This window comes from Harpia harpyja, chromosome 11 (genome assembly GCF_026419915.1).
Source record: "Harpia harpyja isolate bHarHar1 chromosome 11, bHarHar1 primary haplotype, whole genome shotgun sequence".
NCBI classification, from domain to species: Eukaryota; Metazoa; Chordata; class Aves; order Accipitriformes; family Accipitridae; genus Harpia; species Harpia harpyja.
In genome coordinates this window covers 34,834,008-34,857,375 of record NC_068950.1, presented here as the reverse complement: position 1 = coordinate 34,857,375, position 23,368 = coordinate 34,834,008, and the positions used below count along the sequence as shown (strand labels likewise).

The 23,368-nt window shown below is 54.2% G+C and overlaps 1 protein-coding gene across 1 annotated transcript in view; it reads left to right on the top strand.

Moving 5' to 3' along the window:
- Positions 1 to 22,865, top strand: part of ZSWIM5 (zinc finger SWIM-type containing 5) — a 103,116-nt gene extending 80,251 nt beyond the window's left edge. The window contains 11 exon segments of the mRNA XM_052800392.1: positions 429 to 579; positions 6,008 to 6,187; positions 11,005 to 11,181; positions 13,540 to 13,686; positions 14,655 to 14,792; positions 15,311 to 15,571; positions 15,989 to 16,124; positions 17,844 to 18,001; positions 20,240 to 20,403; positions 20,710 to 20,791; positions 21,211 to 22,865. Of these exon segments, the coding sequence (XP_052656352.1) occupies positions 429 to 579; positions 6,008 to 6,187; positions 11,005 to 11,181; positions 13,540 to 13,686; positions 14,655 to 14,792; positions 15,311 to 15,571; positions 15,989 to 16,124; positions 17,844 to 18,001; positions 20,240 to 20,403; positions 20,710 to 20,791; positions 21,211 to 22,073 (2,457 nt within the window). The 3' untranslated portion in view covers positions 22,074 to 22,865.
- Positions 22,866 to 23,368: the final 503 nt, after the last annotated feature.

Below are 23,368 nucleotides of genomic sequence, written 5' to 3'. Positions count from 1 at the left end.
CTCCCACGTGATGGGCTTGCTGTGATCCCTGCACAAGGGAGGGCTTTCCCCCATCTCCCCATCAGCATGGTGGGGGGAAGGCCAACCCTGCAGAGCCTACCGAGACCATGGAGAGGTGGCACCAGCCTACAGGCTCTTCTCTTTCTTTGCAGAAGGGCCTTGTTTTCATGTTCTTGATTGCTTGGTCCTCTTCACAACCTACGCTGTGACTGCTAATCAGTTGGACTCCAACCAGCCACGTCACAGCCATTGCATGAGTGTTGTAACGTACGACTATATATTATACGTACATATTATATATGTATATATTTACAGTCTGGACCCCCAGACTGAGGGAGCTGTGGTTTGCCAGCAAGGTGACCGTGTCTTAAACACCTCTGAAGGACCATGGTTTGTCTCACCAAAGACCTTCTCTCTATCCTTTCCAGGTCCGGGAGATGCTGCGCATGAGGGACTCCAACGGGGCCAGGATGCTGACGTTGATAACAGAGCAGTTCATGGCCGATCCTCGGCTCTCCCTCTGGAGGCAGCAGGGGACAGGCATAACGGAGAAGTGCCGGCAGCTCTGGGATGAGCTGGGTAAGGGTCACCACCTTGCAGAGAGCAGCAGCAGAGTTGCCTGGGCTGCCGGGCCAGCAGACATTGTCACAGAGGCCTTTAGGGCTCTTTTTTGGAGTCAGAGGCCCTGAGAGATGCTAGGAGCTTACTCTATCCCCTGCTGGGGAAATCCTGGTGGGACAGCTGGATCAGGCCCAAACTGCATGGTTCAACACCTTAAACAAGCCCCTCTCCTGGAAAGGGGTCAAGGATGATGGGTGTGCAGAGTGTGGCTGGTCCCATACTTGCAGCAGCCTGGTGTTTGGTGCGCTGCCCCGAAGCCTTTGCGAGGGAGCACACAAGGGCTGGTGAGCCCCAGGGGCTGGACGTAGCCTGGACATGGAAGTGCTGTTCCTGGAGGAACTGTGATCCAGAGGGGGAAAGGCAGGTTCTCGGGTCTCATCCTGTCTAACAGATTTCTGCCTGCTCTGGTGCACGTTTCCAGGGTGAGGGGGGCAGGATGGCCAGTATAGAGCCTGGCTTTAAGGGAAATGCAGTTCTGGGTAATTCTAGCTAAGCACCTTAGACACCGGCTCAGCTGGCTGACACCGTAATATCATTAGAATAAAACATTTAGATGACGTGGGCCCAGGGAGGTTGATTGTGTGGTGGAGTTAACCCAGCAGTTCTGGGCTCTCCTGGACATCTGGGATCTTAGGTGAATAGTTTGACTTGTGACATAGTTTTATGAGTGAGTTTGAGCTTCTCTGCAGCCTGCTGGTAGGAGTTGCTCTGTAAGGGCAAGGGCTCATGGGCTGGGACCAAAAGGATGTTGTAGACCTGGAAGAAGGGTGAGGGTGGTCCAGGGTCTGGAGCACCTGAAACCGCAGCTGGGATCATAGACCCTCCTACCAGGTGCCCCAAAAATGCAAACATAGCTTTGAGACTGGAGAGCTGGCCAAACTGCTCAGACAAGGGCCGGGCAGGGGTGGGATGTCTTGCTTCTGGGTAAAGTTCCCTGAATGGAAATAACCACGCCAGCTCTGGAGAGCTCATCTGTGCTTGCTTGCCAAGAAGGTGTTTCCAGGATTTCGGGATGCTGCAGCTAGATGGTTGGATATGCAAGGATCCTAGAGAGGTGGCCAAATCCACCAAGCCAGAATTTCTGCATGGAAGAAGGCAAACGCATCAGCAAAATGTGGATGGGTGGGTGTCTGGGCAGGCCTGGACACAGGAAGCAGTTTGCCCAGAATTACAGTTATTTGGCCAGATTTCAAACCCGCTATCTAAGCCAAGAGCCCTCCCTCCCTTCCTGCACACACGAGGGGGGAGTGGTTGGGTTTCAGTCCTGGCTTAACCATGCAAGGACCAGGTTGGTGCACATAGTTTTGGTTGGCAGAGTGGGAGGAGGCGACAGCACGTCCCCATCAGCAGATGGCAAGGTGGGTAGGGAACGTCAGGGCCCTACCAAGGCTGGATCAGTGTGACAGCAGGTGAAGAGTGGTGCCAGCCAACACACGTCAGAGCAAGCGGCTCACGTGGCATAGGCATGTCACGCAGGAGGGTCTGGGCATCTCCATGCTGAAGAGAAGCCCCTGCGGATGACATGGTGATGGTCCAAGAAGCGGCTCCAGGGCAGGATGGGCATGGACTATACTCAAAGCAGGGATTATTCCCTTCACCTTACAGGAGCCTTTTGGATTTGGCCTTGGGCAGCGTTTGCTGTAGGAACAGAGCATCCCTCTGAAGTAAGGGTGGAGGCACAGAGGGACAAGAGCTGTACCAAGTTGGTGGTGTTCACCAGTAATGAACATCAGCAACGTGGAGAGATGTCCCAAACCATCACTGGGCAGGTAATGGTAGCTGGGGTGTGTGGGGCGGTGAAGGCACATTGTCCAACTGCCTGTGGGTTGCAGATGCCAAAGCTGCCCGGCATTACCACTGCTGCCAAAGGGAGGGATGAGGGGCCTGTTCCCAGCTGCTGCGGGAAGCCCCAGCATAGACCATGTTCCCCTGACACGTGGAAGAGAAAAATGGGCCTCACGGAAATTATTTTGGGCACGAGTTTAATAATTAATCATCGATTTTAGGAAAGACTGCATCACAGACTTACGTGGGATTGGAAGAAGATCAGTCTTAAAGAAGATTGTGGATTTATGCTGGGGAAAATGTAAAGGATTTTGCAGGATTTCAGAGTTTAAAAAAAAAAAATTAAAATAAAAAGGGCATCATTTGCTTGCGCATGTGCTGCCAACTGAACATCTATTGCCCCGTCTGCTGGGGAGCCAAAGGAAAGACCTGCTGGATGGAGAGCTCTGCAGCGTGGGAGTATTTGCCCTGGCGCATTAGTACTTACGATTAAAGCCTAATTACAAAAAATAGACGAAAAACCAGCTGAAGTGCAGCCTGACCTTAATCTGCCTGGAGACGGGTTTATTTATCTCGGCCACTTGTTTACAGTGGGGAATTTCAGCAGATTAAGCCGGGGAGCGACCCTGTGGGAAACGGGAGAATTTGTTTGATGGTTTGGAAACTTGGGCGCGGGATCGGAGCGCCTGTCCTCTCTGGGGCCAGCAGCCGGGACCGCTGGGCTGGGAAGGCTCCGACCCCCCTGTCCCTGCACCCAGCCCTGTCATCAAAAAGCATTTTTGTTTAGAGGCTTAGCTTAATCGTGATCTGCCGCTTTGTTCCCCACTTAACCTCCTGCTATCAGAAAGTTCAGATGAAGGTTTCTGCAGCATGTGAACAGACACAGATTCTGACCCGGTGTGGCGTTTTGGCTCAGCACAGGAGTAACTTGTGCTGTCAGCTGATGTCACTTGACCATAGGGCTCAGAAAACCCCTCTTTTCCATCTCCCAGATAACTACAGCGGCCAAAACAGATGCAAATCCCTCTTCCTTTCTTGTCCTCACCTCCCCACCACATCTTCCCTTCTGCAGGAGAGCCCAGGGACACAGCATTTTGGCAGGCAAAGGATGCCTCAGAGGGCTCCCAAAAATAGGTTGCAAAGTCATGAGGCTTCCGAGGATCGCATCTTAGCCGAGCTGTGGGAGCCAAAAATCCAGCGGGCGCATCCCGTTCCTGGGGGCAGTGGAGTGGGGGCACCGAGCTTTGTTACCACCAGTTAGCTGAGCCACTCTGCTTGCTGTTGGAGGTGTGAGCCAAAATTGCTGCAGGCCGCTTTTTGCCCCAGAAGCCCTGGAGCAGGTGAAGAGGGGCAGCGACAACAGGTGGGAGTGCTGGTGGGAAGGGGGTGCCTGAAACCAGTCAGAGTCCTGGGATGCCCAGCACCAGGAGCTGAGCGCAGGATTTAGCTCGTGGCCGCCTGAAGAGGTGGGGAGTTTTATGCTCTTGCGGTGGCAGCAGGCAGGCGCCCACTGCTCAGCTGAGGGGCAGTAACCAGAGCCTTGAAGAAGATGCATTTTCTGGAGCTGAGACCTGATTTTTTCAAAGACACTGTGTCCGTGCAGCCCCCGTGGAGCCTGCAGGAGCCTGGGAGCGAGTGACATAGACCTGCTCTGGGAGGGATGGGCCCCGAAAGCCCCTCAGAAGATAGCTCTTCTCTTGCACATGCATTAATCACTAATGTTGCAGCTCAAAAGTCTTATTCCCCCCGTTCATCAGAAAGGAGTGAGGGGAGTGAGGTTTTGATGGGGTTTCCTGGGAGCAGTGGAGCCGAGAGGTGGATGGACCTGGACCAGGCGAGGTCTGCTTTGAATATTTGCTGATCTTCAGTGCCTGCAGTTGCTTTTCCCATGCCCATTCCTGGATGCGATGCTGCTGCCACCATCTGTGTTGTGACGCTGTGACGTCTCTCCTGCTGAGCCAAGCCGCTCTGAGGAGCTGGACGTGCACAGCCTCCATGCCTTATTAATGATTTGAACCGAACACATCCCCAAGTCCTAACTGGCAGAGGACGGGTCCCGGGAGATGCACCCCAAAAGCACCACCAAGGTTCAGCTATAACCCAGAGGAGCAGGGAGACACCAGAGTGGAGCTGGAGTCAGGACATCGCTGCTTAGCCTGGTTTTGCCTTGCACTGCCTGGAAAAGGGACTGGCTGCCTGTCTCGGAGTCACAGCCTCACTTGGGGCTGTTTGGCTCAATGGTGTGGCTGTGCAGCTGGGGAGCTGCCACATGAAACACAGCGAGCGAGGGAGGTGGTTTGGGCACATGGAGGAATCCCCTTGCCATGCAGCAGAGCCATATCGGGTGATGTTGTCCTGCCGCTGGCTGTCGCTTTGGGATAGGAACTTTGGCTCTGGGAGTGATGGAGAGGTGGGGGAGAGCAGCTGGCTGGGCAGGGAGAAGGAAGGTGCCCCAGGTTTCTGCTGGGCCCATGGAAGAGAGGCAGGGAAGGGTGTTTCTGTGAGAGGCTGAGCTGTCCCGTGTGCATGGCAGGATCCAACACGGGCAGAGAGGAGCAGCACAGGCTGCTCAGCCTGGGGGAATCCCCAAGGACACTGCAGCTGTGCCAGTATGCAGCCATCTCACCCTATGGGGCAGGCACAAGGGAGGGGACGTGCTGTATCGTGGCAGCCTTGCAGGGAAATTTGGGCAGAAATGCAATTAGCTAAAGGAGAATTCACCATTTTGCACTTATCTGGGTTGCTGCAGCCCTTTTCAGAGCAGCAGGTGACCCAGAAGAGTCAGCAAGGCTCAGCTAGCAGCACCAGTGTCAGCCCTGTCTTATGAAAGTATGAGTTGGATCTTAATGACGACAGATGTCCTCGGGCCTGGGTTTGCATCTCACGCAGCAGACAGCATCATCAGGTCTGTGAGGTCCCATGGTTGACCCAGAGGGTGTCAGCATGGGCATCCTACTGATGGGCACCTCTGCTTGCAAGACCCGGAGGGTTTACCCCTTGGAGGGCTCTTGTCTGCGAGACATCAAGCCAAGCTCCAGGTTTCTCTGCTGGTTCCTCTGCAGGCTGGGGGCTACTGGGGATTAAAAAAGAAAAAGAAAAAAAAAGGGGGGAAGAAAATACACCAAATCTCCTTTTTAAATAGTTGAATGCAAATGGCTTGAAGAACAATGGCAGATGAAATAGCATTCGAAGCGGGCTTTAAAGCGCTTGGAACGTGGGTAGGATCAAAATCAGGTTAGTCTTTAGAGATACAGACGCTGCAGCTTGCCAGGGTGTTTTTAAGCATGCTTTGATGTGTAGTTCAAACACTAGATTTGTCCTGGCAGACAGAAGCACTCACAAATTCATACACAACCGCTCTCTCCTTCCCTCCTCCCCACTGTCCCCCATCTCATGAGATTATAATTTAGCTTCATTACAGAGGAGTTTTACTTTTATTTAAAAGCTGTCTAAATCCCCCTCCTGGGTCCATGCATTATGCTGAAATGAGTTTATGAACGCTGATGAAACCTTGCAGGCTCCAACGACGAACGCAGCAGCAGAAGAGCTTTGCCCCGCGGGTATGGTGGTGGCACCTCCTTGATTTCTTGGCTTTGTTTAGGGGCACTGTGGGTGTGCGTGGTTTTAAACCCGCACTGCAAGCTGGAAGAGAAATCCTGCTGGCTCCGGCAGCTGCGCAAGTGGGGCGAGATGGACGTCTGTCCCCTGGAAGATGGCAATTACGGTAATGAGCTTCCCAACATCACCAATGCGCTTACACAGAGCTCCAGTCACAGCCAAGGTGAGTCCGGGCAAGGAGTGGAAATCCAGCTGGTGGCCACAGGGGTTGGGTCCGGGTCAAAACTCACCCCAAAGTTGAGAGATCTCAATTCACCTGCTGGTGATGTCTCTGGGAGTCACAGGAATACAAAACATTTCTCTTTACAGCCTCTGATTTTAGATACACTTGGAAACGTTTGGCTCTTTGCTACATCTTGGGTGAAGTGACCTGTATTTTGAACATCAAATTAGAGGCCATTTTAAAGCAATTTGACCTTGGGGGAGTTTGGACCCCTGTGGTCTGTGCAAGTTTGGGTATGGAGTTTTACAGAAAACCAGCGCTGCTTGAATCAGAGCAGAGCTCTGGCTGTAATGTGAGAGTGGGGAGTTGGAGATGATGCAGAGCTCCTTTCCCAGCCCTTGAGCCTTGCTTATGGGCTTTGATTCAGGTGGTAGATAAGTCATTAGCCAGGAATGTTAAATGCAGTTCAAGTGCAGAGCACAAATGGAGCAATGTAGTTATGGCATTGTTCCTTCGTGCTAAAATATTTTCTCAACCCCTGACAAAGCATTTGATCCCTTTAAATTTAAGCACTTTTCCCCTTTCCTTTTGCTTGAAGTATAGAATCATAGAATCATTTAGGTTGGAAAAGACCTTCAAGATCATCGAGTCCAGCCATCAACCATGCCCACTAAACCATGTCTTGAAGTACCCCGTCTACGCGCTTTTTGAATACCTCCAGGGATGGTGACTCAACCACTTCCCTGGGCAGCCTATTCCAATGTCTGACAACCCTCTCAGTAAAAAAATTTTTCCTAATATCTAACCTAAATCTCCCTTGCCTCAACTTGAGGCTATTTCCTCTTGTCCTATCTCCAGCCACCTGACAGAAGAGACCAGCACCCACCTCACTACAACCCCCCCTCATGTAGCTGTAGAGAGCGATAAGGTCTCCCCTCAGCCTCCTTTTCTCCCAGCTAAACAGCCCCAGTTCCCTCAGCCACTCCTCAGAAGACTTGTGCTCCAGGCCCCTCACCAACTTGGTTGCCCTTGTCTGGACACGCTCCAGCACCTCCATGTCTTTCCTGTAGTGAGGGGCCCAAAACTGAACACAGGACTCGAGGTGCGGCCTCACCAGTGCCCAGTACAGGGGAACGATCACCTCCCTGCTCCTGCTGGCCACACTATTTCTGATACAGGCCAGGATGCCGTTGGCCTTCTTGGCCACCTGGGCACACTGCTGGCTCATATTCAGCCGGCTGTTGACCAACACCCCCAGGTCTTTCTCTGCTGGGCAGCTTTCCAGCCACTCTTCCCCAAGCCTCTAGAGCTGCATGGGGTTGCTGGGACCCAAGTGCAGGACCCGGCCCTTGGCCTTGTTGAACCTCATACAATTGGCCTCGGCCCATCGATCCAGCCTGTCCAGATCCCTCTCTAGAGCCTTCCTACCCTCAAGCAGATCAACCCTCCCTCCCAACTTGGTGTCATCTGCAAACTTGCCGAGGGTGCACTCGATCCCCTCATTCAAATCATCAATAAAGATATTAAACAGAACAGGGCCCAATACTGAGCCCTGGGGAACACCACTTGTGACCCGCCACCAACTGGATTTAACTCCATTCACCACAACCCTCTGGACTCATCCATCCAGCCAGTTTTTCACCCAGCGAAGAGTACACTTGTCCAAGCCATGAGACGCCAGCTTCTCAAGGAGTATGCCATGAGAGACAGTGTCAAAGGTCTTGCTGAAGTCGACGTAGACAACACCCACAGCCTTTCCCTCATCCACTAGGCGGGTCACCTGGTCATAGAAGGAGATCAGGTTGGTCAAGCAGGACCGGCCTTTCATAAACCCATGCTGGCTGGGCCTCATCCCCTATTTGTCCTGCACATGCCACGTGAGTGCTCTCAAGACGAACTGTTCCATAATCTTCCCCGGTACCGAGGTCAGGCTGACAGGCCTGTAGTTCCCCGGATCCTCCCTCCGACCCTTCTTGTAAATGGGCGTCACATTGGCAAGCCTCCAGTCCTCTGGGACCTCCCCTGTTGACCAGGAACGCTGATAGATGATAGAGAGTGGCTTGGCAAGGACCTCTGCCAGTTCCCTCAGTACTCGTGGATGGATCCCGTCTGGTCCCATAGATTTGTGAGTGTCCAGATGGCGTAGTAGGTCACTAACTATTTCCTCCTGGATTAAGGGAGGTATGTTCTGTTCTTCATCCTTACCTTCCAGCTCAAGGGGTGGAGTACCCTGAGGATAACTGGACCCACTATTAAAGACTGAGGCAAAGAAGGCATTAAGTACCTCGGCCTTTTCTTCATCTCTGGTTGCTACGTTCCCTTCCGTATCCATTAAAGGATAGATACTCTCCTTGGGATTCTTTTTACTGTTAACATATTTTTTAAAATATTTTTTGTTGTCCCTTACAATAGTGGCCAGATTGAGTCCTAGCTGAGCTTTGACCTTTCTAATTTTCTCTCTGTATGATCTAACAAGATCCCTGTACTCCTCCCAAGTTGCCTGCCCTTTCCTCCAGAGATGATAAACTCTCCTTTTTTTCTTGACTCCTAGCAAAAGCTCCCTGTTCAGCCAGGCTGGTCATTTTCCTCAGTGGTTCGACTTGCGGCACATGGGAATAGCCTAGTCCTGAGCCATTAAGATTTCCTTCTTAAAGAATGTCCATCCCTCCTGGACCCCTTTGCCCTTCAGGACCATCTCCCAAGGGACTCTCTCAACCAGTACCTTGAAGAGGCCAAGGTTTGCCCTCCAGAAGTCCATAGTGGTGGTTTTGCTGACCACCTTCCTTGCCTCACCAAAAATTGAAAATTCTATCATTTCATGGTCGCTAAGCCCAAGACAGCCTCCGACCATCACACCTCCCACCAGTCCTTCCCTGTTTGTAAACAGTAGATCTAGCAAGGCTCCTGCCCTGGTTGGCTCACCCACCAGCTGTGTCAGGAAGTTATCTTCCACACACTCCAGGAACCTCCTCGATTGTTTACTCACTGCTGTGTTGTATTTCCAGCAGATGTCTGGAAAGTTAAAGTCCCCCACAAGGACAAGGGCACACGATTCTGAGACTACTGCCAGCCGCTTGTAGAACGATTCATTCAAGTAGATGTTAGTTGAAAGTTCCTGCTCTTACCGTGCCTCCATCTGCTGCGCTGGAATTGCTCTTTGGTGTATTACGTGTGGCCAAAGTGGGAAGAGGGGAACGGCAGCCATACCATGAAGGAAACTTCACTCCTCTGGGTGGGATTAGTCCCTCAGCAGCAGTTCAGGAGCGTGGCTGTCCTGCCAACCCACCCCAGCCACGGCAGGACTGCAGGCCCCGGCCACTCGCCGCACCTCCCCGGGCGCATCCTCGGGGAGCAGCTGAATTTAAACCTGGCCTTGCTCCACGTCCTGCACCAGCCCTGGCAGTCCGCTCTGGTGTTCCCAGCTCCGCTGAGGATTCGCTCCGGCATTCAGGGCAGGTTGCCGGGGCTGAGCAGGTCACTTTTTTTAGACATGTGGGGAGTTTCCGAAGCGCATGCCGGGGATGTCCCCTTGTCCCCACGCTCCTGCCTCTCTAAGCAGGGGACGGAAAGCAGCACGGATCCTGGACGTGTCCTGGGGTTAATGTTTGTGCATGTGCAAATACTGCTGCAGATTGTTGCCAGCCTCTTTTATTACTGAAGGGAGAACAGCTGATTCCTGAAATCCTTCCTAGTAAAGTGAGCAGGCTTGGTTCTGTACGTATGAACACCTGTTTAATTTCTCTCCGCCTCAGGGTGCCTGCAGCATTCAGGCTAATTGCTTGTTGCCATCGTTTCTGGAGCGTGTTTATCTAGCCTCCCTGGATCAGCTTTGAGCAGTGCCTTTTGTTTTCCCCCCTTGAATGCGTTTAACTTGGCCAGTCTTGCGGGTTGCAGGACCTAACATTCAGTGTTGCATCCCCTTTGGGGCTTCCCGTTTTGCAGCCTGCCAGCTGTGTTTGGCCCTCATGATCTGGTGTGGCTGGAGTGATAGCAGAATTGCTCCAGACAAGCTTTTTCCTCCCGACAAACCACTTGTCTGATCTGTCTGGATGGAGTGAAATGCTTGTCCAGCATTCTATAGCTTCAGAAACGTCAGTGAAGTTATAGAGTAGCTCTGAAGATGAGCACAGACATCTGCTGCAGAGCAGCGGTGGGGTAGCAGACGATGCCGTCTCCTACCTTCCAGCCCTCTCACACAGCCCGCAGAGGTTGCTGGAAGGTGATGGTTCCCGCCATCGCCTAGAGGTGGATGAGACACGCTCATGCGGTTCCCTTCGCAGCTTCAGGTGCTGCTGATCTAAGCAGCTGTGGTTCAGTGAAGCCAGGGCTTTGCATTGGAGTGGAAGAGGAGAGCTCATAGTGCTTGCAGGGTAGCAATGCTGAGGAAGCCTAGCCCTGACCCCTGGCAGCTGCCTGCACGCTGGGCAACACAGAGGTGGGAATGCACTGCCACATTTCAAGGCATCAGCCTCATATGTGACAGTGGATTATCATCAGAAAGCTAATGGTAGGGCAGTCCCTGCCTCTTTTCTCACCTCTCTGGTCAGGGCAGCTGTTCTAGCAAGTTACTTAGCAATGCCGTCTAAGGAGACAGAAGTCTCCATCAGAGATGGGATGGGCAGCAAAGGTATCTAAAAGCAATCTGCTGCAGCGCAGGAGCCAGAGCCCCTGTGCTCAGCTCGGAAATGACTGAGGTGGGACCAGGTGGGGCTTTGCTCTCATTGTAGAGACATTGCTCTGCCCGGGGAGGTCATGTCTGGGGGCAGGAATGGGCTGCCCCTGCCCCACCAAGGCACTGACGGTTTTTCTCTTTGCAGACTCGCTGGCCAGGCCCAGACGAACTGTGTTCACCCGGGCGATCGAGGGCTGTGATCTCCACTGGCAGGACAGCCACCTGCAGCGCATCATTAGCAGTGACTTCTACGTGTCTCACTCCTACCAGCGGGAGGGCGAGAGCCTCCTCTTCAACTCCCAGGGGCAGCCACTGTGGCTAGGTGAGCATCCAAACCAGCAGCTCCTTGCATGGCCTGGGTGGGTAGGGTTGCTAGTGGAGAAGAGCCACCCAAAGCATCAAAGAAGCTTTGCTACCCTGGGTCCTTGCAAACTTCTGCATCCTAGATTGAAAGTGCCTCCCTGGCCCTTAGCCTGAGGAGCAGGGCAAGCAGAAGAACTTGATGCCCTCCCACACCCCAGCCACAGTTCTTATAGCAAGGCCCCCATCTTTACAGTCTGGGTTCCCCTTGGGAAGCTTGGATCAGGCTTTTTGTGTCCTCTTTCATCCTGCCAGTGTTTGGCTGTCCCCAGTGCAGGCTCTCACTGTTCCCAGTACAGCGGGACTGGACACTTAAAAGTCCCTTGAAAGTTGTCTGGGAAGCACAGCTGTATCCTCCGGATTTTTTCTTTCCTGCTCTCACCCTCTCTTTAGTCTTCCCTGAAAGGCAATTGGCAGACAGTACAATTAAGCCTTGTATGAGCTTAAGGCATACTGGACCAGTCAAGCCCAGTACCGTCCGGTGTTGTAGACCTTTAGTCCATGTACCTCAACCCACACAACTTCTCTGCTGCAAAATCATGACCCTGGGCAGATCTGCAGAACCCTTGACAACTACATGTCTGGGATGAGAAAGAGTGAGATGAAGGGCTTCGGGGGTGCCTGGTGTGGCTGTCAGCCCTCAGACTGACCCCAAAATGGGAGACACAAGCCTCCCACACCTCCAGGTGGGTGGATGCCTCATCCCTCCAGCCCAAGAGGTGAATGTATGGACATGGAACAGGTCAAAACCCACCACTGCACTGTCATCTGTTCCAGGAGCCAGGGTCTGCCATCACCCAGCCAAATGGGAAGAGAATATTTAAAATCACCCAGAGATGTGGTTTCTGGAGCAGCAGGCATAAGTTGCTATTAAGGCCAGGAGATAAGTTAAAAAGGGTCCGTGTGAAGGCTGCTGGTACACCTCTGCTAGCTTAGCTGGAGCAGGAGAGGACATTTCTACTCTGGGAAGAGTTTTGTGTAGCTGCAGGCAGCAGATCTCCTCCCTGTACAGCCATAGGCAGCGGTGCTGGGTTAATGCTTCCATGGACTCCATCTAGCAGGGACGTGGTGGCCACAGCTCCCCTGTCCCTAGCATAACCTGGGTTCTGGAGCCCTTTGGCCCAGCTGGTTGATACATATTATTTTTCTGATGTATTTGTTGTGATTTTTGGATTTTGCGCTTTCACTTTCTTGGCACCCCTTTAGGGACTCATTGCTGGGAGAGGAGTGCGATTTGTCAGCAACTTCCAGTGATGAATTCAGGGAGAAGCGGAATACTTCATCCATTTAGCAAATGAATAGAGGGAGCAACAAGAAGCTTTTTTACAGATGTGTTTGTTCTGAACTTCTTCCTCGTGTATTCCTTGTGGGTGACCTTTGGGATGTAGAAACCCCATTTGTGGAGGCAGTTGTCTGCATTTCCACAGCTTTCTGAGCTCTTCCAAGAATAGATATTATCCCTTTACCATAATTTTAGATCTTCTGTGTTTGCCTTTCCACCCCCCCCCCACTTTGGTGGGACATTTTGCAAGAAAATGGGATTTTCGCTGCTTGTTATGCGGCATGTCATGTCATCTGCTCCTGCTAATTTCTCGCTCAGTCATAATCCTCTCCACAGTTGCTTGTGATTTCAGGTGAGCAATGAGCAGCAGGAGCAGATGAATTCCTAAGCAACTGCGAGTCTTGGGGGGGAGTTTCATGCAACTGTTCCTAATAATAAAACACAAGGTAGGAGAGCTGCAGAAGAGATAGGCTGTCTGCAGAGCTCACTCCACAGAGGCATTAAGGCAGCGGTTCAAAACATCACCCCAAATCTGCCAGGGCCCCAGCGCAGTGCTGGATGCACAGCCTCACCCCATGTATCATCACCTGTGCCATGAGAGCAGGGAGAGGTGTTGGATGAGACGCCAAGAACTGTTTGGATGCACAGCAATGAGAGAAATCACCATAAGCCACGCAGATTTTAGAGAAACGAGCGGCAGGGTTGTAACAGCCTGTGTTTGGAGCCATCATATTGCAGCAATGGTGTGTTGGAAATGCTTCCATTTGATAAGGTTTGTGGAGGTGGGGATTTGGATATTGATGTGGCTGCTGTGGGTTGAACGTGGTAGGAATCCCATTAGTATTACTGGTAGGCATCCCTGCTAGGAGCAGGGAGAAAGGGATGAATTCAAGACAGAGCAAGCAGGAGTTTAGCTGGGGTGTGGGGAAGGGAAAATGCCCTAAAGCTGTCAGGTTCTCTACCCCCATCAGTACCATCCCGTGAATTTCTGTGCAACTCTGGCTCAGCCATGCCCCTGTGCTTGTCCTTGCCTTGCAGAACATGTCCCGACAGCCTGCGCTCGGGTGGATGCCCTGCGCTCCCACGGCTATCCCAGAGAAGCTCTCCGACTAACTGTTGCCATAATCAACACCCTGCGATTGCAGCAGCAAAGGCAGCTGGAAATATATAAGCATCAGAAGAAAGGTATGAGTAAAGCTATGGGAGAAGCGTCCTGTGAGGTCTAGCTGGGGTGTCCCAGCTGGTTGAGAAAGTCTTCTCCATCTCGGAGGGTAGTGCTGCCCCATCCAGAGCAGCAGAGCTTGACAGTGGGCAGCGCTGTATCAGGGAAACTGATGCATCTGATTTCTTGAGCCAAACTGCGTTGGTACCCACCTGCTAAGGACAGAGAGGTGCCCACATGCTGTCTTGGGACTACTGGAGTAGGGGTGTTCTTGTTCCCAGTGTTGCTGTGTCTGGTTGCCTGCAAGGGTTGCACAGGCGATGGTGGGTGATGCCTGCATTAAAGAGGAGCTGCTTGTCTGCAGAGCTGCAGTAACTGGCTGTGTGTGCTACCTCCACGTTGCATTCACTGAGTAAATTGTACTAGGAGACAAAACCAGTGTTTCTCCTTTTGCAACTGCAGTTGGCAGAAAGCTGGGGTCAGTTGCTGCAGTGCTGCTGGTGGTTGGTGGCTCCTGGGCCTTGCTAGCTCAGCCATCTTGAGATCATCAAAAGATGGAGCTTTTAAGACTCACTGGGAGTCTTTGTCATCTCCAGAGAGATTTCTGCTTGTGTTTCCGAAACGTTCAGGCTACCATTGCAAATGAGTCCATAAGCTGCAGGTCTGTCTTTATAGACTCCATATTGGGACTCCGCAGCCTCTTGTGTCCTCCTGCAACAGAGAACAAACCACTGCATCTTATGTGGCCTTGGGGACACCTTTTTTTTTTGTTGGGTGCCTGCTCCCTCTGATGTCTGTGGCAGCCTGCGGGGTGGCTGGTCTGAGCTGTTCCTTGCCCTCGCAAGCTACCATGCCCGAGCTGGCCCTGGAGGTCCCCATGTCCCAGGCCTGTGGGATAAGAAAAGGCCTTTGGTCTCTGAGACCTCTCTGGCTGCAGAATGTGTCTTTGAATTCCTCACTCGTAATGTCTTTCTGTTCCCTTTTTTTGCAGAGCTGCTGCAGCGAGGAGCAACAACCATCACCAACTTGGAGGGCTGGGTAGGCCACCCTCTGAACCCCATCGGCTGCCTCTTTCTCACCCTGACCGAAGCTTGTAGATTAGAAGAGGAAAATTGCCTTGAAATTTCAGGTACCAAGCGCTCCTCCTGGCTCCCTTCCCAGGGGCTGCAGCTGAACCAAGCCCGGCAGGCAGACCCTGGGTGCAGGGCTGGGGCTGGGGACTCCGGGGCTCCAAATCTCCCTCTGCTCCACCTTTGCCGGAGCAGCCAGGGCAGAGCTGCAGTGCAGAGAGGGGGAGTTAGTGCCCTGAGTTTTCCCAGCCTTCAGGGTTTGCAGCCAGAGCAGAGCAGGAGAGCAGCTTAGCAGAGCTGGGCCAAGGCATGCTGGTCCACGGGAAGGCTCTGGTGTCAGCTGTGCACCATGTTGCACAGGTCTCAGGTCTCCTGCTTCTCCTAGTGAGAGCAGGAAGGAGGGTGAAGCCCACATCTCCCATAGGAAGCTTTTATCTATCATCTCTGGGTGACTGGAGGCAGGCAGCAAGGGAAGTGTGGGTCTTGCTTCTGAAGTTGAGAGTTTTTTCTCTCTGCTGTGGTTCTGCCACCTTGAAAGGCTCTTCTAACCTTGCTGCATCTCTCTCCCTCCCTCCAGATGCTGGGGACTCCAAACCCCCAGTGTATCAACATGTGCCCATCGCGACCGGCAGCCAAGACAGCGGCGAGTCCTACCTGTCCCTAGCCTTAGAGGTGGCCCTGATGGGGATGGGTCAGCAGAGAGTGATGCCTGAAGGTCTCTATGCCCAGGACAAGGTGTGCCGCAATGAGGAGCAGATCATCGCCCGGCTGCAGGACCTGGAGCTGGACCCGGTGCTCGTGCAGACCCTGCGGAAGCAGTGCATCTTGCTGCTGGAAGGTGGGGACTTGGACCATCTAGCTGGCTTCTGTGTCTTTGCTGAGTGTTGGTAATGTCTCTGGGGTGCCCTTTCCAAGTATACGCCTGGCTGACCCCATCCTTGCTTCTTCCTCTGTGGGTGTTGTGCTGAGTCTGTAGGATGACTGCTCTGTCCCATCATCTGGCAAAGCAAGGGTTTGTTGACATCCCTGGAGTGAGACTGCCTCAGAGGCATTATGGAGAAGGGTGCTCAGTTTCTGAGAGTTTTTGACCTGAAAGGGTTTTTAGAAAAGGAAAGAGCAGCCCTTTGCCCTGGATCCAACTTGAGTAACGCACCAGGGAGCTGCTGAGCAGATCCTCAAAGCTTTGGGGTGGTGCAAACCCCGGCCACAGATCCTGCTGTGCTAATTACGGCTGACAGGCTCTGCTTCTGCCTAGGTGGTCCCTTCAGCGGCTTGGGAGAAGTCATCCACCGTGAGAGCGTCCCCATGCACACCTTTGCCAAATACCTGTTCTCTGCCCTGCTGCCCCACGATGCAGACCTGGCATACAAGCTGGCTTTGCGGGCCATGAGGTTGGTGCATGTTTTATTCTGTCTCTTCCCCCTGTTTTGCCTCTCCCCTGTGCTCCACCAGGAAGCCAGGATGCTTTGCAACCCTAGAGCAGGGGTGAGAGCGGAGGCAGGCTTGGAGCTTGCCATCCCTGGGATCTTGTGCAGCGCGTAGGGCCACCCAGGCACAGCAGCAGTGCAAAAAGACTCCTGCGCTCCTTTTGGGTGATTCCTGGTTTACAGGCCCCATCTGTAGGGATTTGCATGGGTTCGACAATGTCTGCTGGTCCAGCCCTCCGCCCAGCCCCTCGCCCCAGGCTGGACTGCCACATGCCTGTCCTGGTGACAGGCGTTCTCTGCCGGAGCAGGTCCCAGGCAGGCATGGTGCTGTCATCTGCCTTCTGTCTGCCAGGCCTCGGGCACCCTGCAGCCCTCTCTGCCTGCAGGAAGGGCTGTTATCCCGGCACAGATGGGCAGATGATTTGCCACAGGTTCCAGGATGTCGCAGAGTCAGGCGCAGAGCACAGTCACACTCCGTTCTCCATTAAAGCCCAGCTCTGGACTCGGGGCAGGGCTGATGCTGAGAGCTGACCCATCTCCCTCCTTGGTGCGTAACACACCTCGGATATCAGCCCATATACTGCAGTTTTTTGGCAGGGGCTGGATGGGTCTTGAAAAGGCTGGGATTTCCCAAATGAGTCAATGCTTGAAGAGCTGTCAACCCCAGAGCATCCCAGTGCCCTCTCCCTCTGACACCATCTTCCTTGCAGCATTTCCTTGGTGAAATGGGCCATCTTCCTCCAGTGCCGAGGGAAATTTTGAAATCGCCCTGTCCTGGGAAGAGCTGCTCAGAAGGACAGCCAGACCTAAAAGAGCAGCCAAGGGCCTCTGCAGTGCATTCCAAGCAGGAATGGGACTGAGTGCCCTGGGGGTGCATGTTGCTCCCTCGCCATCTGTTACTGCCCGTCCCCTGCTCCCAGCTGGGAGCCCCTGTGTCGGGGTGTCTCTGACCTAGGCTGGGAAGATTGGGCTTCTGCTTCCCTGTGGGTACCCCAAGCCTGCAAGCGAGGAAAGCAGAGACAGTTGGATGGTCTCCATCTCCAGGGGCACAATGTCCCTCCTGCACACCTCAGCTGGCCGTCGAGTTGGTGCTGGTATCACTAACTCAGGGGTTTAAGAGCCAACATGGTTTTGTCACCATGACTGGCGACTGAGGCTCATGCTCCCCTTCCTTAGGCTTCCTTCTCTGCCAAGTTTTCCAGGCTTTTAGGTATCCCCACAAAAGCAGGTACCCCAAACTGGCTGTGGAGGGCCCTGGGGAAATATGGCGCTGCTTCTGATCATAACCGGGCATTTTAAGAAGAACCAGATGATAAACCCAGGAGTTCTACCGGGTGCTCTGACATGAAAGGAGCGGGGAGGGAGGGGGAATTTTGTCTTTTTTTTTTTTTTTTTTTCTTTTGTCTTTCTGAGGCTTGTGCTTTTCCTTAGAAGTTTATAAATCACTTCACGGATCATTCTCCTCCTTTCAAGTAGGTCTGAGATTGATCCCCGTGCCCATGTGTTGAGCACACAGCCTCGGGAGCCCCCACACGTGCATGGCAGCAGGAAGCTTTCAAAGGTGGTGCTGCGGGCAGCTGCCTGCAGGCAGCCCCTGCCTCGCCTCGCCAGCGCCTCGGGGAGAGGGGGTGAAGCTGGGGCTGGGCTGGGGTCTGATGTTTCCTCCTCCCATTTGCCCTTCAGGTTGCCCGTCCTGGAGACCACAGCACCGTCCGGTGATGTGACTCACCCCCACCACCTCGTCTCGGTGGTCCCCAGCAGATACCCACGCTGGTTCACCCTGGGGCACCTGGAGTCGCAGCAGTGCGAGCTGGCCTCCACCATGCTCACGGCAGCCAAAGGTTGGTGGGGGGGACCAAGGGTGATGGGACAATGCTGCACAAGAGCATTGAAGGGATTGTCCTGGAGAAAAGAGGGGGCTCCTGCTTCTGCTCCCTCGAGCACTGGCAGAGACTGGGTAGGTGCCCCACTGGCAGCCCGCCATGGGCAGGGCATGGTGAGCTGGCGCCCACCGGAGTCCGGGATCTTCGGGGCTCTTGTCCCAAAGGGCCTCAAGGCTCGTGGTCCGGCAGGAGGTGCAGGCAACCCTGCAGGGATGCCAACCACAGTGCTGCGGATCCTGGCTAGGGCCCCTGGGTGATGCTGGACCATACCTGCCCTGCAGCACGATCAGCTGCCAGGACAGCTAGCCCTGCCAGACGTGTCATGGGTTCATGCCATGGTTTAGTTTGAAGCTGCTTATCCTTTTACCTCTGCTTTGTCTCTGCCTGCCCTGTGGTAATGATCTTGCACAGGCTGTAGAGGAGAAGACCTCCCTGTGCACCAAACCACATGTGGCTTTCAGCAGGGCTGGAGACGGGGATGGCTGGGACAGGGTCCCAGCTGCAGGGGGCTCATAAAACACCTCCTTGCTGGTCTCTCGGGCCTACTCAGATCCTACCCAGGCACAATGATGAAGGCAAGCATGGCCCTTTCATTAAACATCACTCTGTCCAGAAACCAACCCCACCGGGACCGTGAGTGCCTTGTGCCCACCGACGGCTGGTAAGCTGAGCAGTTAGTGCTGCCTGCTGCTGTCCCGCATGGTCTGCAACAGCCTCCACTCCCCAGTGCTGCCAGCCTGACGGGGAAGGTGCCGCTTCCCTGGTGAGGTGGAACATAAAGGAGCCATCAGAAAGCTCTAGCCTTGCTGCCTTGGCAGCCTCTGCTCTCCTTCCAGCCCTCCTCTTGGCTGCTTTTCCGGGGCTAATGGTGTCCTGCCCCTGCCTAGCAGTGCCCTGATGGAGAGCTGGTACCTTAGTTTCTTCTTGTTAGGTAGCTTATCAGTTTCTTCTCCCTTCCAGCCCTTAATAGGAATGAGGTTTTTATGCCAGGGTCTTAGGGCTGTTGGATTACATATGTTTTTCCCACTGTCCCTTTCCCCGGGTGTTCCCTTCTGCAGCATGTCCTGATGCGATCCTGCATCCTCGCAGCCTCTCTCGCCCACGCCCCCATGAGCCATTTTCGGGAGGCTTGGATTTTGGTGGCGGTGCAAGCGGCTGCTGTGGGTGGCAGGCGATATCTTTAGCTATTAGTCATCTGAGATGTCTCTGTGGGCCCAGGTGCAGTGCTAGGTTTTTCATGCTGCTGTGCGTTACTTGGTTTTCTGTGCATGAGGTTCATCTGCTCAGTTTATGACTATGGGAGTAGAAATGGGAACCTGAACAAAGCAGAGGGACCTGATGTGGCACATTGGCATCTCTGGCCTACACTCACGCCAAAGGTCCCTCTCCCCACCCTGTGTCCCACAGGGGCTGACAGAGGCATTTCCCAAGCCAGATCAGATGCAGGATCATGATACTGATATGCCTTGATGGGTCCCTCTTCCAATATCCTGCCCCATCTCCTAATGCCATCACGTATCCTTCTAGCATCCTTGGCCTCCTGTGGCAGGAGACCCACAGCATCACTGGGTTTTGTGCCAGGAACCCCCTTCCTTGGGGGTGTCTCGGCCGTGAGAGCTGTGTGCCTGACCTGGGACATCGGGGACCAAGCTGCAGTGAGTCTGGGTGACCCTGGCCCAGCCTTTGCTAGCCTTGCAGAGGGAAGGGACTTACTGGGCAAGACAGTACGTGTGCAGCAAACAGATTTTCTTCTTCTTTTTAATGTTCCTAAATGAAGACTGACCTTTCTGCAGCCACTCAGCACTGGGCATCTCCCCAAACCCCTCCTTTGTTGGGAAGAGTCTGCTTTACAGCTGTCAAACTGGAGCCCAGGATATAACATCCAGGTGCCTGGAGATGTCTGCTAATGTTCCAGGTCGTGTCTGGGATTGCTCAGGGTTGTTTGTCCTCTCCATGAGAGGATGATACTGAGCGAGGATGGGTGCTGTAGGATGTGTCACCCCCTGGGGAGGACGCCCCATTTTGCTGTTGGACTGCAGGGCCTGATCCAGCCTCCCTGTGCGTCCCTCCATGTGCATGTCCAGAGGGGCTGACCATGTTGAAGTGGCTGTTCACCACCCGGTGCAGGCAGGAGATGGGGCTTGAGGGCAAGGTGGGGGGAAGCTGAGCCATCTGACCGTTCTTGCCTGCACCCAGGGGACATGCTGCGCCTACGCACGGTGCTGGAGGCCATCCAGAAGAACATCCACTCCTCCTCCTTGATTTTCAAGCTGGCCCAGGATGCGTTCAAGATCGCCACGCCAGCTGACAGCAACTCGGACACGACACTGCTCAATGTGGCGCTGGAGCTGGGGCTCCAGGTATGGGATGGCATTGGGGGTGCCAGTGGCCCTTCTGCCCCACGCGTTGCGGCAGCAGCACTGGTGATGGTCTTCCACCAAGCAGGTGGTCTCCTGGGGAAGGAGTAAACTCATCCCTGCGTGGCCCTGAGTAGGGGAGCTCAGCCCTGGGAGGTCCCTGTGCCCGCTGCGGTTTGGGTGGAGGTGAGGCAGCACCGGGGAGCCGACAGCCAGCTGGGCCAGAGGGATTTTTGGGAAGCACCACTGTGTCGGGTGGCCTCGTTGGAGCCCTGCGGGGCAGCCGGTCACCCTGAGTTTGCCTCACAGGTGATGCGCATGACCCTGTCCACCCTCAACTGGCGGCGGCGGGAGATGGTGAGGTGGCTGGTGACGTGTGCTACCGAAGTGGGTGAGTGGCTCGCCGCACCGGTGAGGTCTGGCCCGCATGCGGTAGGAGCGGGGTGGGCACGGAGATCTTAGGGTCGTTCATAGCCCTGGGCAATTGAGCTCTCCTGGGTCTTCCACTTCTATCTGGGTAACTGGATGCAGCTCAGAGCACTGGCTGGCAGGGCTGGGGTCACAGCGGTGGTCGGGTTTGGGACTGGGACAGGTCCCCTGTACCTGGGCCAGGCCAGCAGTGTTTGCTGTGCCCTGCAGCATGGCAGTGTGCCTGTCCCCCTCTGCCCTGTCCCTAGTGGGGCAGAGGCAGCAGCTCAGCACTGCCGTGGGCTGGCTTTGCCCTGGCTCCAGGCACCTGGGGATTCGGAGCAGCCCCGTGATCCGAGCCAGGCTCCAGGGCTGTGCCGTGACCCTGTTGTTTTCTTGCAGGGGTGAGGGCCCTGGTGAGCATCCTGCAGAGCTGGTACTCACTGTTCACTCCCACGGAAGCCACCAGCATTGTGGCGGCCACGGTGATGTCCCACAACACCATCCTGCGCCTGAGCCTGGACTACCCACAGCGGGAGGAGCTGGCCAGCTGCGCCCGCACCCTGGCCCTGCAGTGCGCCATGAAGGACCCGCAGAACTGCGCCCTGTCCGCCCTGACCCTCTGCGAAAAGGACCACATCGCCTTCGAGACTGCCTACCAGATCGTCATCGACGCTGCTTCCACCGGCATGACCTACACCCAGCTCTTCACCATCGCCCGCTACATGGAGCACCGGGGCTACCCGCTCCGGGCCTTCAAACTGGCCTCGTTGGCCATGACGCATCTCAACCTGGCCTACAACCAGGACACGCACCCGGCCATCAATGACGTGCTCTGGGCCTGCGCCTTGAGCCACTCTCTGGGCAAAAACGAGCTGGCGGCCATCATCCCACTGGTGGTGAAGAGCGTGCACTGTGCCACGGTGCTCTCGGACATCCTTCGCCGCTGCACCATGACGGCCCCAGGGCTGGCCGGCATCCCCGGCCGCAGGAACTCGGGGAAGCTGATGTCCACCGACAAAGCCCCCCTGCGGCAGCTGCTGGACGCGACGATAAGCGCCTACATCAACACTACCCACTCCCGGCTCACCCACATCAGCCCGCGGCACTACGGGGAGTTCATCGAGTTCCTCAGCAAGGCCAGGGAGACCTTCCTCCTGGCCCAGGACGGGCACATACAGTTTGCCCAGTTCATTGACAATCTCAAACAAATCTACAAAGGCAAGAAAAAACTGATGCTGCTGGTGCGGGAACGGTTTGGGTGAGCCCTGGCCCCCGCCACGCTCACTGGCAGGGTCTGGCCGCAGCACGGGGACTCGGGAGAGAAGAAGGAAGGAAAGTGGAGATCACCTTCCCCCCATCGGCAGAGGCTGCTCTGTTCTGGTCTTCTGTTTCTTTTTTTTTGTTTTCTTTCTTTTTTTTTTTGTTTTTTTTTTATTTTTTTTCTTTCTTGGATTTAACCATTTCACACGCTGAGAGGATCCAGAGATTCCTTGGGCACAAACCAAAAGGCAACCATGGGGAAAAAGGATGGTTCGCTCAGCCCCCTGCCCTCCCTTGCCAATACCAAAAGCTAACCTGGAAATCTAATACCTCTTTCCTGAAGGAAGCGGTCGCTGGAGGGATCTGAAGGTTGCAAAGTGCAAAAATCTTTAAAATTACGTGGGGAATTTAAAAAAAAGAAAAAAAAAAAAAAGAAGAAAGAGCGAGCAAAGAAACGTGCGACACTAGAACCTCATGCGTCACCAAAAGCGATGGCTTTGCAGAGAGCTTCTCCCGCCCGCCCGAGACATGCAAACTCCTCTATTTGTGAAGATACTTCAATAAAAACAAGTTAAAGTAACTGTTCTCAGGGATTGCTTACTAAAAGTAACACAAAAAAAAAAAGCATTTATGATACTGTAAATACTATAGTATATGTGTCAATTATTAAATTGTAAAGTTATAATTATTTATAATTCTGTCTTTTATTTGGGGGATACTTGAAATTGTGGGCTGGGGCGATTATTTTTATTATTGCTATTATTATTATTATTATTATTATTATTATTATTATTATAACTATTATTTAAAAAAACCACACAAAACAAAACCACATACAAAAAGAGGAGGAGGCACGCGAACATTTCTCAGGTTCCCACGGCATCGTCGGCAGCGAGAAGGGTGTGGGGGGAGGCGAACGTCTGCTCGACTCGCAGCCCTGGGACGGACAGACGGATGGAAGGAGGAGTGGCAGCTCAGCGCTTTGAGGACAGCAAAGGAAGGGACTCGGGCCGATGCTCGCTCGGACACACGTGGACGCTGGCGATGGAGGACACGAGCCCATCGCCTCGTACGCAGCCGTCTCCCGGCAGGCACAGGGGTGCGAGGCGCCTGGGCGGGGGTGCGAGGCGCCTGGGCGGGCGTGCGGGCACCAGGGCTGCCCGGCTTCTGGGGAGGGAGGGGGGCAGGTGCAGCCGTGCCGCCTCCCTGCACCGTTCTGCTTCCCGGCTCTGTGGTGCGGCCGACGCTCAGCCCTTCCCGGCTTCGCCCCGCGGCAGGGGCAGACTTTCCAGCCCTG